Source organism: Rhincodon typus, chromosome 13, assembly GCF_021869965.1.
Source record: "Rhincodon typus isolate 14 chromosome 13, sRhiTyp1.1, whole genome shotgun sequence".
NCBI lineage: Eukaryota > Metazoa > Chordata > Chondrichthyes > Orectolobiformes > Rhincodontidae > Rhincodon > Rhincodon typus.
The window spans coordinates 60,685,972-60,703,304 of NC_063344.1; the positions used below are offsets into that span (position 1 = coordinate 60,685,972).

At 42.1% G+C, this 17,333-nt stretch overlaps 1 protein-coding gene across 5 annotated transcripts in view; it reads right to left on the reverse strand.

Annotated features, from left to right (window-relative positions):
- plekhb2 (pleckstrin homology domain containing, family B (evectins) member 2) overlaps positions 1-17,333 on the reverse strand; it is a 37,118-nt gene that overhangs the window by 9,365 nt on the left and 10,420 nt on the right. For all 5 annotated transcript variants that reach the window (XM_020516136.2, XM_020516144.2, XM_048604088.1 and 2 more), the window contains exons 3-7: positions 16,838-16,990; positions 16,113-16,215; positions 15,692-15,731; positions 12,438-12,524; positions 2,131-2,251 (exon numbers count right to left, since the gene is read on the reverse strand). In XM_020516136.2, coding sequence (XP_020371725.1) covers positions 2,131-2,251; positions 12,438-12,524; positions 15,692-15,731; positions 16,113-16,215; positions 16,838-16,990 — 504 coding nt within the window. The remainder of the gene's footprint in view (positions 1-2,130; positions 2,252-12,437; positions 12,525-15,691; positions 15,732-16,112; positions 16,216-16,837; positions 16,991-17,333) is intronic.

The window sequence follows — 17,333 nt, forward strand, 5'->3', positions numbered from 1 at the left end:
TTTCGGGCCTAGACCCTTCATCATTTTCTGATGAAGGGTCTAGGCCCAAAACGTCAGCCTTTCTGCTCCTATGATGCTGCTTGGCCTGCTGTGTTCATCCAGCTCTGCACCTTGTTGACCCAGAAACCATGTTGATTTCTTTTTAATACATAAAATGTTGGAAGGTAGGAAATGGGATTTTTGGCAGCTGGTGAATGTGTTGTGAACTGTACAGTTCTCATTACAAAATTTCAATTTAAGTCAGCTCTGACACTGTACATTTGTATTTTCTGTGCATTTCAAAAGGGCCTTTGGAGATTTGTCCAACAGCACCACCCCATGCCCAGAACCTGAAACTACATAATACCTGACAGCAAAAAAGCCCAACACTGCCAATGCTGGAAATTGGAAGTAAAGTACAAAATGCTGGGGATACTCAAATCTGGCAGCTTATGTGGAGAAAGAAAGGAGGTAATGTTTCAGATCAGGAAGGTTTCTTCAGAACAGCAAAATCAAACTGGGAATGTCAACACTAAGTTACAATTACACAATACTAGATAAAGAAATGCTCGCAGAAATTGTGACAAGAGCAATGAGATTGTTAGGACCCTGGACCCAAAATGTTAACTTTATTTCTTTCCATAGATGCTACAGACATGCTGGAGATTTTGCAGCATTTTCTGTTTTTGTTTGTAGACCCAAAGTGTCCCTTCTATTACAGGATTTTTAAAATAACATACACATTTGCATTTAATCAGAGTAGCGGCAGTGCATTGGACTTTCTTCACGAACAGAGTCAAAAGGTTATTAGGCAGGAATTTGGAGGAGAGATCACAATCAGATTGACCATGATTTTATTAAACAGCAGAGCAGGCCCAGAAAGCCTGAATGGCCTACTCTGGATTCATACTGGTATGGACAACCATCTAGTTGGTCTTGGCACTGTCAACTCTTCTCCTGCATCGCCTGTACAGAGATCGCCCATTCTGGTCTAAATGAATCTTCACCTTGAGCTTGTTGCTTAAACAGTCGGAACGTGCGAACCCGTCATTCGAAGACTGGGAAGTTAGAGACAATGTCTCCCGTCGCTGATGTATTTCACTCCAGCTCAAAGAGAGATCGGAGCTGTACCATCAATGTCCAGCAGTGTCATCAAATCTTAATATCTTCAACACGAATGCCATGACAGCAAATGTTTGAGGTCTAAGGATCAAACTCCATGAATGAAACGTTCTGTATTTAATGTGGCATGCTCTGCCAATTCCACACTACATTCATTAACATTTAGACCATATTATGAGGTTTCCCTTCAAAATTAATTATCAGACAACTGAAGCCAAGCTGCCTGGGTGCCACCCACACGCATGTGTTTCTGGACTTTATTCTATCAACTGCCCTGGCTGATGCAGCTAAATTTAGCCTGAACTATGACTGACAGATGAACCCCTAGTTCAGAATCTCACTCCACTTCAAATCCTGCGCTAGCTGCTACCATCACCACCACCTCAAAATGCTGTAAACGTTAGCTTCAGCTACTGAAGACCTCTTGCCAGTCATCCCTTGCACCACTTCTTCACATCACCTTCCCTAGTGTGTACCTCACTTGTCATCCACAAATTACAACTCTATCAGAAGGTTACAACATGTAACCCTAGCTTATGCCACTGTCCACCATCTCCACTGCCTTTAGGAACTGGATTGAAATGTCTCCCCGATCTCACTCCCAAACTGACCCACACAGAGGTTCTGATGAAGGGACATCATGACCGGAAATGTTAGCGTTTCTTCCTCCACATTCCATTTTTGCCTTCAGGTATTCAGCTTCTATGGGGTTGTATTATTGTTTCAGGGTTCTTGTAGCTTCAGACTTCATGAGTTGATCTGACTGACCTTGTAGAAAGCATCACGAGGGAAAATGTACGAGCTTCTGCACGTACACAGTTCAATTCTCATCACAGGCTGCTTATCAGAAGATTTACCCAAATGTTGAAAGTCACAATGTATTATATTAGAACATGGACGTTGTGCTTACAACCTCATTTTCAAGTCAAACAGCTTGCTTTCCCGTTAGAAATATTTTGCACGCTCTATCAAGTCATGGCTTCTGAAAACACAAAGAGATGGAAATCACTGTTACAAATACAGACTCACCATTGTAGGGATACTGATAGGCCACTGCATAAGGCTGTCCATTGGATGTGTAGACAACTTGTTGTGAAGCGGGAGGTGGCTGAGCAGCATAACTGCCACTATATGAATCGTAACTGTAAACCTGAAAAATATCATGTCCATTGTTCAGCATGTCCAATATTAGGCATCTTAGATCATCACATATGGTCCATATCACAAAAGCATCAGACTGTTCATAAAACTCACACAACCAGAAGACAAATGAATTTCCACTTTCCTAAATGATGTTATAGTTGTGTACAATTCTCATCCCTCTTTTCTTTTCAATCCAAACCTATCCCTCCCAAATGGATAGATCACTTGAGCAAAAATAAACTGTAATTGCTTCTCAGCTACTCATCCGCAGCATTCAATATCAGGGATGCAATGTAGAGCATATACCACCTAACAGGAAAGCATCCAACTTAAGGAAAAATGTACATAACTGAGCAAAGATAAGTGGCAAATCAGATAATCACCATGGCTTACATCCTTATGAAAGAGTGACTGAAAAGATTCATCAGGAGGAAGAAATTTACACTAGAACAGGAACCTAGCTACAACTGTAAAAATAGATACCAAGTTTTTCTGCAGGCAATTAAAAAGAAACAAACTACAGCATATATTGGTCCTCCCAAGACTGAGAATGGAAAGTTAATATTAGATCAGAAGTAAACCACACATGAAAGAAACAAACATTTTCCTTCTATTTGCACTACAGAGGATGCAAAAAAAAAAAATTCCAATATTAGCTGTAAACAAGGCAGTGGAAGGGAGAGAGGAACTTAGGGAAATTACAAAGAAGAAGAAAGTATTACTAATCAATCCAATGGAGCTGTGGCTGACACATCTCCCAGGGTGGTACAAGAGGTGACTAATAAAGGCATTTGTGTTAATTTCCTTAAATACCCTCAATTTAGGAAAGGTTCCATCAGACTGGGAAGTAGCCAATATAATCCCTCTATTCAAGAGGGGGAGAGGAAGGTAGGAAACAGGCAACTTTTGAATAGTTAGTTTGACATCTGTGATGATGATGAAGGTGTGAGCAATAATATCTCTATTGAGCAAATCTGTGTACTTAGAAAACTTCAAGGCAATCAGGAAGAGGCAGCATGGTTTTATCAAAGGGATATCATATTTAAATCAATTTATTGGAGTTTTCTGAAGGATTAACGTACACCAGTGTTAAAAAGGGGACCTCGTAGTTGTACTTCCAGAAGGCACCTTTGGTTTGATTTGATCTATTGTTACGTGAACCAAGATACAGCGAAAAGTATTGTTTTGCACGCTGACCAGACAAATCATATCTTACATAGGGACATCAGGGTAATAGAACAGAATGCAGAATACAGTAATACAGTTACAGAGAAGGTGCAGAGAAAGATCAACTCTATTCTATGAGAGGTTTGTTTATAAGGCTGATAACAGCAGGAAGCTGTTCTTGAATCTGTTGGCACATATTTTCAAACTTTTCTATCTTCTGCCCAATGGAAATGGGTGAAGACAGTACAACAAGTGTGGGAGGGGTCTGTGAATACATTGTCTACACTTCCCGCTGCCTTGGGAAAGCAGCCAAAGTCAATGGAAGGAAGGCTAGTTTTTGTGATGGACCGGGCTGTGTTCACAAGTCACTGCAATTTCTTGTGGTCTTGGGCAGAACAGCTGTCGTAACAAGCTGTGATGTATCCAAATAAGATGCTTTCTATAGTGCATCTATAAAAATTGCTAAGTGTCATTGTGGATATGCCAAGTCTCCTTAGCCATTGGAGGAAGTAGAGGCATTGATGTGCTTTCTTGACTGTAGCATCGACATGAACGGACAAGGACAGAATGTTGGTGATATTTACTCCTAGAAACTTGAAGCTCTCGAGCACCTCCATCTCAGCACCGTTGATATGACAGGGGTGTGTCCTCCACTCCACTTCCTGAAGTCAATGACCAGCTCCTTCCTTTTGCTGACAGTGGAGGGAGAAATTGTTGTACGCAATGCCACTAAGCTGTCTCGTTCTTGTACTCTTGTCTCATTGAGATCTGATTCATTATAGTGGTGTCATCAGCAAATTTTTAAATGGAGTTAGAGCTGAATGGGGCCACACAGCGATGCGTATACAAAGGAGTATAGTAAGGGGCTAAGTACACAGCCTTGCTGGGCACCCGTGTTGAGGATCATCATGGATGAGATGTTGTCACCTACCTCTACTGAACGCGATGTGTGGGTCAGCAGGTCAAGAATCTATTGTGCCTAGGTCTCCGAGTTAGATAATGAGTTTGTTTGGAATAATGGTGTTGAAGGTGGAGCTAAAGTCAATAAACAGGAGTCTGACATAGATGTCCTGGTTATCCAGATGTTCCAAGGAGGAGGGTAGCGCCAGGGAGATGCCGTAGACTCGTTGTGACAGTAGGCAAATTGTAGCAGATCAAAGCAATCTGGGAGGCTGGAATTGTTATGTGCCATTACTAACCCTCGAAGTACTTCATAACAATGGATGTCAGAGCCACTGGGTGGTTGTCACTGAGGTACGTTTTCTTCGGCACCGGTACGATGGTGATCTTCTTGAAGCAGGTGGGAACTTCACATCGTAGTCAGGAGAGGTTAAAGATGTCTGCAAATAGTCCCACCAGCTGGTCCACACAGGATCTACGTGCACGGCCCGGGATTCTACCCAGGGCAATCACTTTCTGTGGGTTAACCCTCAATAAGGGTGATCTGACATCTGTGGTAATGACTATGGTACAGGTGCACCAGAGACTATCTGGGGGGAAAACATCATTTCAGTGACCTTCTGTTTAAAACAAGTACAAGTGCATTGAGCTCATCAGGGAGGGGTGTACTGTCAGCAGCGATTCTACTCTACTTTGCCTTGTAGCTCGTTATATCATGTAAGCCTTGCCACAGTCGAGATGCGTTCATGGAGTTAGTCTGATATGGTCTCCTGGCTTCCCTAGTGACTTTGCAAAGGTCATCCCTAGATTTCCTGTATAGCTAAGGGTCACCTGACTTGAACACCTCAGACATGGACTTCAGTAGGAGTGGATCTTTTGGTTCATCCACGGTTTCTGGTTGGGGAACACTCGGATTAACTTCTTTGGCACGCAGACTTACTGCTGTATGACAGAGCATGGTGACTCTTTCCAAGCTCTCCTAAGCATCTGATCAGGTGCTAAAATGAAAGTTATCGTGGAAAAGAAAAATTTTAGTATGGGGCAACCTACTAGCATGACAAGCAGATTGACTAGCTGACACCAAAACAAAAAGAACTACATTAATGGGCCTTTGTCCGATTGGCAGGATGTGAACAGTACAGTCCCAAAGCGGTCTGTGCTAAACGTCAATGATTTACAAGTGACATCAATGCCTTTGCTACTCTTACCTAAGTCAAAGGAGGCTAAGTTCTCAGACAACAAATACCAAGGTAGATAGGAGAATGTGTTCTGAAGAAGACGACACAAGGAAGTTGAAAACAGATTGGTAGAGTGGGCAAAAATCTGGCAGATGGAGTACAATATGGAAAAATATGAAGTTGGCCACTTTGGCTTGAAGAATGAAAAACAGAGTATAGGAGATTGATTGCTGAATTACGAAGTGCAGAGAGATTTAAGTGCTCTTGCATGAGCGAGAAGCTGGCATGCAGATATAGCATGCAGTCAAGAAGGCTAATAGGCTCTCTGATACTACCACAGGAACTGAACAGAAGAGTAGGGTTGTCCGGTTTCCTGTCCCGAGTTGCCCGAGAAGGTGGTGGTGAACTGCTTTCCTGCATTTCTCCAGTTCATGCTCTATAGATAGACCCACAATGCCATTAGGGAGGGAATCCCAAGATTTTGACCCAGTGACAATGAAGAATCGGTGAATTACTTCCATGTCAGGATGGTGGGTACCTTGGAGGGGAACTTGTAGGTGGTGGTGTTCCCATGTATCTGCTGCCCTCGTCCTGCTGGATGGAGGTGCTAGTGGGTTTGGTAGGTGCAGTATCAAGATCTTTGAAGTATTTCTGGAAAACATCTTGTTGATAGTAACACTGCTACTGAGTGTCGATGGTGGGGTGCCAATCAAGTAGGTTGCTTGGCATCAAGCTTCTAGAGTCTTTTTGGAGCTGCACTCATCCATGCAGTGGAGAGTATTCCATCACACTCCTGACTTGTGCCTTGTAGATGGTAGACAAGCTTTGTTAAGTCAGGAACTGAATTACTTGCTGTCGTATTCCAAGCTTCTGACCCACTGCTGTAGCCCCTATGGCTAGTCCAATCAGTTTCTGGCCAATGGTAGCCACCATGGTGTTGATAGTGAGGGATTCAGTAATGGCAGCACCATTCATTGTCAATGGGTGGTGGTTATATTGTCTTTTATTGGAAACGGTCATTGCCTGGCATTTGCGGGGTGCACATATTACTTATCACGAGTCAGCCCAAGCCTGGATATTCTCCGGGTCTTGCGTGAAAGATGCTTTTTAATTTTTATTCTTAAAAGGCTCAGCTCTAAATTCAAGACTGTACTTAGTTGTTCTGATTCCTCATCTGCGGAGTGTTTCTTTTTGTATCAACTTTATCAAATCCTTTATTCATTTTAAACATCTCAATGTAATGACCACTTGACCATTTCAAAGCAAGAGAACATAAATCAAAATAATCCAATTTAGAGTCAGGTTAAGAGGTAGCGACCTAATGTAATACCACCGGGTTAGCAATCCACTACCCAAGCTAATGTTACGGTTTCATGTGGCAAATAGTAAAATTTTAATTCAACGTTTTTAATTCCAGATTACAAGCTAAATGGTGACCAAGTGACTACCATCAATTGCTGTGAAAACAAATCTAGTTCATCAACGTCTTTTTGGACAGAAACCTGCCATCAACACCTGATCTTATCCAAGTGAGTCCAAATCCACAGCAATGCTTGACTATTAATTACCCTTGAACTGGCCTAGCAAACCACTTTGTTCAGATCTCCTAGCAGTTGGATACAAACTAAGGTGAGAAACGAGATAGGTTGCTTGGCATATGCCTAGGCACCAGAAATGAAAAAGGTAAGCACAGCCCTGTTAACCCTGACTAACTTTTGACAGCTTCTGTCAAAATTGGAAGAACTGTCATACAGCCTAGTCAAACAACTACTAGACAAGGTCATACTCATGGAATCAAATCTTCCAGACAACAACACTATCACGGGTACATCCTGTTCCACCACCAAGCTCAGAGTCGGCAGCTCAAAGGGCAAGGATACTTCCTTCCAATTAGTGCCTCCTCTCCATCAGCACGATAAGCACCTCTCGGAGGAAGCACTGAGGATGCCAAGGGTGCAGAGCGTACTGTGGGTGCAGGAGGACTTCAATGTTGACCACCAAGAGTAGGTCATCACTGGCCAAGACAGTCAAGTTCCAAAGGACAGACCTTTCAGAGTCAGGCTGGCAAAGTAGTGAAGGAACCAACATGATATATTTAAACTCATCCTCACCAATCTGTATGCCCTAGATGTGTTCTTCCATGACAGTAGTTGGTAGGAGTGGTCGCCACATAGTCCTAGTCGAAAGGAGTCCCTTTTCCCCCCCACCGCAGAGGGGGACCTCCTTTGTTGTGTAGTGCTTAACGGGATAAACTTACAACAAATCTAGCAACTAAAAACAGGCAAACTATGAGGCTTTGAGGGCCACTAAAGCAGCAGAATTCTACTCAACTACGATGTGTAATCTTCTGGCTTGGCCTCTTTGCCCATTGCCATCGACATCAAGCCAAAAGATCAACCCCTGATTTGAAAGCTTGTGCAGGAGGTCATGACAGGAACAGCCCCAGGCATACTTAGAGAAAAAAAAAACAGGATCCTGCTGGTGAAGAAACAGCATGCCAAACAGTAGAAGCAATACGCATTTAACAGGACAAAAAGATTCGATCTAACTTCTGCAGTCATGCCACAACCAATCATAAATGCTGGTGGGCAAACATCAGAAGGTGGACACTCCACAAATATCTACATTCTCACTGAGGGAGCCCAGCACCTTGAACCTGTCCCTTCGGATTTGACCAGCCATGATGCTCTACCAAGTCAGTCTTGCTGATAGAAATTGAAGTCCCCCACCCAAAGTACACTGTGTCCCCTTAGTAGCTCCTTCAAGTGATGCTCAACATGCAAAAGAACTGACCCATCAGCTGAGGAAGGCCCCTAAGATTGTAATTAACAGTTTTCATTCCCCATGTCTGACCTCCTGACATCAGACTTCACGAGGTCCAGAGTCCCAACCGGACACATTGTACGCCACCTCTACTGGTGGAACAGTACGTATTCACGATGCCAGTGTCTGAGAGATTGACTGTAAGGTACGATTCCGAGAGTGTGGCTATGTTAGTTGTTGCTTAACCAGAGAACTCTCCCAGTTTTTGCAAAGGGCTCCAGATGTTGCTACGGAAAACTTCGCAGGGTTGACAGGGCTGTGCCCTGTCGCGTCCATATCCACGACTGGTTTGATGAGGAGTGGCCTGGACAGATTTTATTGTAACCAATCACTGTGAGAAATTGCAATCTATTGTCAATTTAGGCCTTTCCGGGGGCTAATTAAATGAGCTCCATTTGCCTGTGTTTGGTCTATATCCTTCCATACCTATCCCATCCACATACCTGTCTAAATGTTTCTTAAATGATGCAATTTTATTCACGTCCACTTCTACCTCTGGCAGCCTATTCCAGACACTAACCACCTTGTGTGAAAACACTGCCTGCCCACCCCCACCCCATACACTTTTGTATCTCTCCCCTCTCACCTTAAACCTTTGCCCTCTCGGTTTAGATTCCCCGACCACGGGAAAAAGCTGTTGGCTATCTACCTTACCCATACCTCTTGCGATTTTACAGACCTCTATAAGGTCACTCCTCAGTCTCCTATGCTCCAGGAGCAAAAGGTTCCCAGCCTATCCAGCGTCTCCTTAACTCAAACCTTCCAGTCCCAGTAGTATCCTAGTAAATCTTTTCTGCACTCTTTCTAGTTTAACAATATCTTTTCTACAGTAGGGTGATCAGAACTGGACACAGTACTCCAAAAAAAGAGTTAAACAAATTGCCGTGGATCTTAAATCATGGAGGCAATGCCAGATCGTGTTCCTTATCCTGAGAGACATCAGCGAAACAGTTGGGTTTTAAAAACAATCCCACAGCTTCAAATCTGTCATTTGCAAAACTAGCTCCCTACTTCTGATTTAATGAATTAATTTTCAAATTCAGGAACTGCCAGTGACTGGGTTGGAACTCCAGTATCTGGATTATGTATCTAGAGATCTGATGACTCGCCAAGTTGTATAATCACTAAACAACTGCACCCTGTGACCTCAACTCTAATCCCCACGTGGTCAAATACTTCACTGACATTCACCATCTTGTGTTGCACAAGATGTCATGCTGTTGAGTGCAACTTGATGCTTGAAGAATTGCACTGAAATCAAAATCAAAACTTGAGGAAAGAAGAATAAAACTGATTAATACAATGAAGTATTAAGTCGGAAGATGATAATGAACTGTTTTGAGTACTGCTTTCAAAATTAACTTGCTTACCTAGAAAGACAGAAGAGAGGAATATCAGGAGACAACCTCAGCAAATGAAGGTCAGGAAAGTTCAATCCATCTACTCCTACTTTTAAAACAAGCAATTCTCCTTTCAGATGCCCATTAGCTGATAGTTGCCATCTAATGGCTGGAAGCAGAATGTTCAACAACATTCATTGAGGATCAAGAAAGGATCAAAAATCATTGAAGGGTTAATTTGAGACAAAAACCAGTTTCACTCGTTTGATGTCTACTCAGCACTGAGTTCAAAAGCACATGCATTCACTTAACACAGACAGAACTGAACCTTTACAGTTCATGAATAATAGATGCTAAGGGCTTGCGGTGTCACTGTTAGGAGCTCTAGGTTCCACTCCAGGACTTCATCAAAAAGGAGGTACATTTATAATGTGGCCAAACAAATCAAGCATCAACTTGTAAATTCTTCCAACATGCAACAATGGCAGGCAATAGCATCAGAAGGGATTCCTGGGCAGTCACATGTTGGAACAAAATTCGGTCAAGGGATGAGTCCCTGGCTGGCCAGCATTTGTTGTCCATCCCTAAATGCCCTGGTGAAGGTAGTGGTGAGCTGCCTTGAGCCTCTGCAGTCCTTGGATATAGAAATACCCACAGTGCTGTTTTGTTTGGAACCTAGACTTTATTAACAAAGGACAGGAATATAAAAACATTGAAGTAATGTTAATAAGACCATAAGAAATAACAACAGGAATAGGCTGTTCGGCCCCTCAAGCCTGCTCTGCCATTCTATAGAATCATGGCTGATCTAACATTCTTGTCCTTTCCCCGCAACCCTTGATTTCCCTTGTACAAACTTATATAAAGCACTGGTTCAGCCTCAGCTGGAGGAATGCATGTAGAGACAGCCTTCTCTTCTGCAAGGAAAGAGTCCCAATGTTTTATAATCTGCCTTTGTAACTGAAGTTCCTCATACTTGGAACTGTTCTCATGAACCTTTTCAGTGTTCTTTCCAACACCTACACATCTTTAAGTATGGAGCCCAGAATGGCATGCATTATTCCAGCTGAAGTATTCAAAATCTCAGGGGAGACAAGGAGAAACTGCTCCCTTTCAAGGGAAGGAAGGAGGAAGGAGCAGCTAAATTAAATGTTCGGAGGAAGGGTCACCAGACCCGAAACATTAACGGATTTCCCTTCAGAGACCTGCTGAGCTTTTCCAGCAATTTCTGTTTTTGTTTGATTTACAGCATCTGCAGTTCTTTCGATTTTTAAATTAAATGTAATTGGCAAAAGAACAAACAGCAACATGAGAAAAAACATTTTTCAAGTCGTGAGAGATTATGGCCTGGGATGCATTGTTTGACAGCATGCTGGAGGCAGCTTTAGTGGAGGCATTCAACAGGGAGCTAGAGATTGTCATGTGAAAAGACAATGATGTGCTAGGCTACAGTGAGGAAGCAGGGCAATGGCACAAGGTGAACTGCTTGATCGGAGAGCCTAAATCCATAGACTGAATGGCCCCCTTCCACTCTGTAACAGTTCTGCGATTCAATTACACTAAAGGCCCACTGGAGAGTTCTGGCTCTGGTTCTGGGCATCCCACCTTAGCAAGAATATATCGGACTTGAAGGAAGCGTTACGGACGTTCACCAATGATAGTTGAAGATTCAATGATGAGTATCAACTGGGATGGATTCCCCAGAATTTAAAAATGATTCAGAAGTGATTTGACCAATGTTTAAACTATCAAAGGGACACAGGTATTGAGAGAGAAAGAAAATGTTCCCACCTACTGGGAAATCCAGAACTACCATCATAATCCAAAATTTAAGATGCAGATCCCTGGAGGAAGCAAAATTATGGAATGCTTCTACACAAAGTGTGGAAGAAGTCTGGAATACTCAACCTTAAAAAAAATACAATTTGTGCTGAATCAACTGAGAATTTTAAATGTGAGATCAATAGATTTTTCTCAAACTTAAGGGACATGGAGCAAAGCAGATATGAAGAGTTAGGTCACAGATTAGCAATGATCTTTTTGATGGCAGAACAAGTCTAAGACTAAGAGGTAAGCCATTCAGTACTGAGATGAGGAAGAACATCTTCACTCGGAGTTATGAACCTGTGGAATTCTCTCCTGCAGGAAGCTGTTGGAGCCAGTTCATTAAATATATTCAACAGGGAGCTGGACACGGCCCTTGCGGCTTAAGGGATCAAGGGGTATGGAGACAAAGTGGGAATGGGATACTAAGATTGCATGATCATATTGAATGGTGGCGCAGGCTTGAAAGGTCGTGTAGCCTACTCCTGCACCTATTTTCTATGCGCCTACGGTTTCTAAGTGCAAGAGGCTAATTGTCTACTCATGTGCCCAAGGAGCAGCTCCAGCCACCAATAAACACAACAGATATGCAGCAGTAAACAATTATCGCTCCCCAACACCCCTCCAACCCCCACTTCACCTCAATGGAAAACAAAAAAGGTACACTGAGAAAAGGAAGGTGAAGATTTAATCTCTCCTGTTCACTTCCCCCTCTGCCTTATCCACTTGGCCTTCCTCCTTCCCACATTAACTCCTGCTCTACTTCTCTCTGCCTGGATACAATCATACTGCTCCTTATTCTGTAACTCCGAATACTGCGCAGTGAGTCGAGACCAAATCTGCAACGCTGTGGTTATTACTTCTGCAAACAAGTTCAGCCTGTGTACAGCAAAAAAGTGGAAGAGAGAGACTAGCAAACAAGGGAAAAGGGACTCTCCAGGGGTCCGGTGACTATATTTACCTGTGCTGGTGCTGTAGGGTAACTTGTGTAAGGTGGGGGAGCAGAGGCATAAACACCATCATCCAAGACAACTTCAGGAGCAAGGCTCTGTAATGAATTATATTAGAATAAAGTTTATTCTTCAGGCTCCCCGAGAGACAAACTGCAACGTCTTAAGCTACAGATTCAACAAGTAAAAACACAAATATAATTCAATTCAAAAATGTAATTTAATTTTGGTCATTTTGTATTCGTTCATTAACACAACATGTAAATGAACAACACTTGAAAAAAAAAGCGTGGGTCACCCTGTCATAGAAATGTAACTTTGATGAAATTATCTATTGTAAACTATTCTACTAGATTAAAATAACTCGTCATTGAACTTCATCACGATTCCATATCCTCATCTGTTCAAACATCTGTTGAGAGCACAAACAAGTTCCAGGACAGATCTGCAATAGGAAGAAGGTTAGGGGGAGACCTGTCCTGGATTGGAGGGAATTTTTTTTTTTTTAAAAAAAACCCTGAATGCATCCATCAGGAAGAGTGAAACAAGAGATGACTCATTGTTCAGAAAACCCATAAGATCTTCCAGAAGGGATTTTGTCAAAAGAAAATCTGCTCATCTAAACCTGGACTCTCAATACTCTACACTCTTGAAAAAGCGTCTGCTTTCCGAGGACCATGATACCAAGAGAGATGTTGAGAAAGGAAGGCACTCAACCACAGCTTTATAGTGGAACGACAATTGTAATGGTGCAGGAGGTGACCACTCGGCCCATTGCATCTGCAATGGCATTTGAAGCGTTTTAACTGACTTTTACTCATAACCCCTGAATAATGTTTCTGTTTAACTAATTATCCAATAGTCTCTTGAAACCCTCGGTCATACCTGCTCACACCATGCCACTGCACTTCCAGGCAGTGCCTTCCAAATCCAAACCACTTATGTCTAATTAAGTTCTTTTTTCCCCTTCACCTCGCATTTGCTTTTTTGGCAAAATACTTCAAACTAGTGCAGTCTGCTTCTTGATTCTTTTACGGGAACAGCTTCTTTTATCCACTCTGGCCAGGCTCCTCATGATTTTGAAAATATCAAATCCATCCTCCGCCCTCTCCCCTCCAAGGAAAAGAGTCCCAACTTCTCCAATCCATCCTCATAAATGAAGGCCTTTATCCTGGAATCATGCTTGTAAACCTCTTCTTCACACTGTGCAACACTTTCACATCGTTCCTCAAGGGTGGTGTACAGCACTGTACACAATACACCACAGGGGAGGCAATGGCCTACTGTATTATCACTGGACTGTTAATTCAGAGACCCAGATAATGTTCTGGAGACCTGGGTTCAAATCATGGCAGATGGTGGAATTTGAATTCAATAAAATATCTGGAATTAAGGGTCTAATGATGACCATGAATCTATTGTCGATTGCTGGAAAAACCCACCTGGTTCACAAAAGTCCTTTAGGGAGGGAAACTGCCATCCTCACCTGGTCTGGCTTACATGTGATTCCAGACCCACAGCAATATGGTCGACTCTTAACTGCCCTCTGGACAATTAGGGATGGACAATACATGCTGCCTAGCCAGTGATGCCCACATCCAGTTACTGAATAAAGACAAAAAGAAACTGAGGTCTAACCACTGTCCAGCACAAGGTCAGCGCAAATTCCCTGCTCTTGCAATTTGCCCTAATAAAGCCAAGAACATCCTCTTTTAGGACAAGGTCCTGACATCTTTAATCCTTTATGGACAGATATTCCCAGGTCTTTATGCTCCAGCACATCCTTGAGAATTATATTATACTGTCTCGGCATGTTCTTTGTACTAAAATCTATCACTTCATCTACACACCACTGACTTGTCAATGTCTTTTTGAAGTTCTACACTGTCTTCTTCAGTTTACATTCAAGCTTTTCAGCACTTGCAAAGTTTGCCATTGTCCCCTGTCTACCAAGAACCATATCATTTACATGCATTAGGAAAACCAAGTGTATTAATACCGATCCTTAGGAATTCCACTACAAACTTCCCTCCAGCCTGAAAGATACTCGTTTGGCAATACGCTCAGTTTCCTATCACTCAGCTGATTGTGTATCCATATTGCTACTGTCCTTGGTATTCCATGATCTACAAACTTGCCTCACTGTCTGTTGTGTGGTACTGCACCAAGATGCCTTTTGAAGTCCATACACACCACATCAGCCTTGTCTTCATTAACACACTCACTGCTTCAAAATACTCCAGTTAGTTGGACACAATTTTCCTTTAACAGATCCTGCAAACTCTTCCAAATTAGCCTTTATTTTTCCATGCGACTATTAATTTTATCCCCAGTACTTGATGCTAGATGTTTACCCACCAAATGACGGGTCTGTAATTGCTGGGCTCATTTTTACAAACTTTTTTGAACAAAGATGTAACGTTTGCAATTCTCCAGTCCTCCAGCACCCCACCCCTAATGTCTTGGGAAGGTAGAAAGATTATGACCAGCACCTCTGCGGTTTTCACTCTTTTTTCCTCCAATATCCTTGAACACACCTCATTCAGTCCCAGCAACTTGTCATCTTTATATATGATAATCAGGAATCGATATTGGACAAAGAATCAAGAGATGTAGGATCTACTCAAAGGGATTTTTAAACTTTGAGTTCATATAATCATGCATGCCCCTTGGCCACCATATCGCTACATTAATCTGCCTAGCTCAACATATCATCGACTTTGGTACCCTGCTTTGAATTCTCTTAAAAACCAAGCCCTCCCCCAGATGTCACAGTCCACATTCAAAACCATTCAATTCATTCATATCATTTACTGTACTGTCAGTTTCATGTATGAAATCTGTACAGATATGTTGCAAATGAAGCAAAATGCAAGATCAAATTTTTCTGGAAGAACACAAAATGGTGGAGGCGCTACAATGTTATATATACGAGCTCCTTATACAATTGTTCATATGATCCACAGCCAACAGATCTTACATGAACAAACAATTGCCTACAGCTCACTCGTGTACACTACATTATTCCAAATATATCTCATGCAACTTTGCTCCATCTCAGCTGAGGTTATTACTGACTTTTCAGAAGGGAACAGTCCAGAGAGAAAGCCTGGGTAATCAGAAGAGCACGGCCTCATGCTATATAGCCATGGTAACAACAAAAGCTGGCTGACACCAGTTGTTTAGCTGAAATTAGTACTTACATCCCTGTGACTCAGTTTGTTTCCATTCTGCAATGTAGAATACCACAAGAGACTTGACTTACCAAGTTTGTCCATGCCTCTCGAAGTGCGAGTTTCCAGGCCCTGCACAAACCATAACAAACATTAACACAACTCAAGGATGTTCAAAACCCAATCATTCAGATCCTATTCCATTCAAATAACTCAACTAGAAACATCCCAGGATCCAATAAGGCCCTATCTGTGTAACATTCTGAATTTTTTAAGTTACAGGTCAACATGCATATCTTCTTTGGTGAGATTTAAAATCATGAGCGGGCTGGACAGAGGAGATGGAGCAAAGCTGTTCCCTTGTCGACTATCCCTTTTCAGAGAGGGACAAGGAAAAGGGACATGACAAGACAGAGAAAAATAAAAAGTTGTGTTTGAGATTCCAACACCCGGATCAAAATCAAGGTATTCAAAAACATTTTCAAAAGAGGGAAAATTAAAACTCAAACTTACAGGCAGTCATCAGCACTTTCTGCACAGAGATTGATCGTTCTCTCATCCCTGCACTGAATCTGCAGTAAACAATCTCGAGGCTTTCCATCCGGAGGCTGGAAGTCTAATTTGGGAATAAACAATAAGTGAAACCAGCACATAAATCCAAACTGAATTAAAATGGCATGAACTACTTCACTTAAAGCTACAAGCAGTTCAAGACTTACCCTGTCTGTTATCTACCTATCTTTAACTGTTTAGATGACGACTCAAAATCTGGTTTTCATTGCAAACCTGAACAAAAGGCATGACTATTTCTCTGGAGAAATACAGTCCCAAATGGCTTTCAAGCAGTGACACGTTATCTTGACATTCAGACTGAACATGAAATTAGTTCAAGTCTGTTGCATTAACGTGCCAAGCTAAATTGCTCAGAGCTGGACCAGACTAGTCCCAAAGTGACTGGATCTCAGAGATTGGCTTTGAGTGCAGCAGCATTGATCTTGCAGCAACTAATCCACTAAATCAGCCAAACAGCAAGTATGTCAAACTCATTACACAGATTGCATTTGAAATGGGTGATATCATGACTGAGCTATCCATAAAGATACACAGTATAAAGCAGATGGGCAGCAACATAATAAACTTATGGAAATGGAATATTAATTAAAAATACAGCTTTATTACCAGCTTGACTAAACACTTTTTTCTAACAAAGTAGATAACTTTCAGTACAAAGCACAAACCTCTACACTCAGATCCAGATCGGATGTTAATACAGTCCATTTTTAAATGGATCTTATCTTCCATGTCTTCTCGCATCTGATTGTCATAGTAGATGAGCTGACCATTGGACCACAGGTCAAACCAGTTGTTCTTCCATCGCTTTAAAATAGTACCTGAAATAAGTTAAAATTCAAGAGAAAAGCTTCAACAGGTCATTTTGGTGCAAGACTCACGACAGACCAACCAGCTATGGAAGCTCTGGCCCAGGAAGCCATGAATGAACCTAACATTACAACGATCGACCCACCCTCGGAACAAGAAAAACACAGAGTCAGAAGCTAACTCATCATGAACGTCTCTGCCAACCATAATCCCAGGCTTTGGGAGAGTGTTGCCCTGCTACAACAGATAATACAGCCATTCCTATAGTTATTTAGGAAGAATGGAAATCTAAAAGGACAACTATCAGTCCAAACTGGTTAATGTCACTGCATTCATTTTCATATGGGGACATAT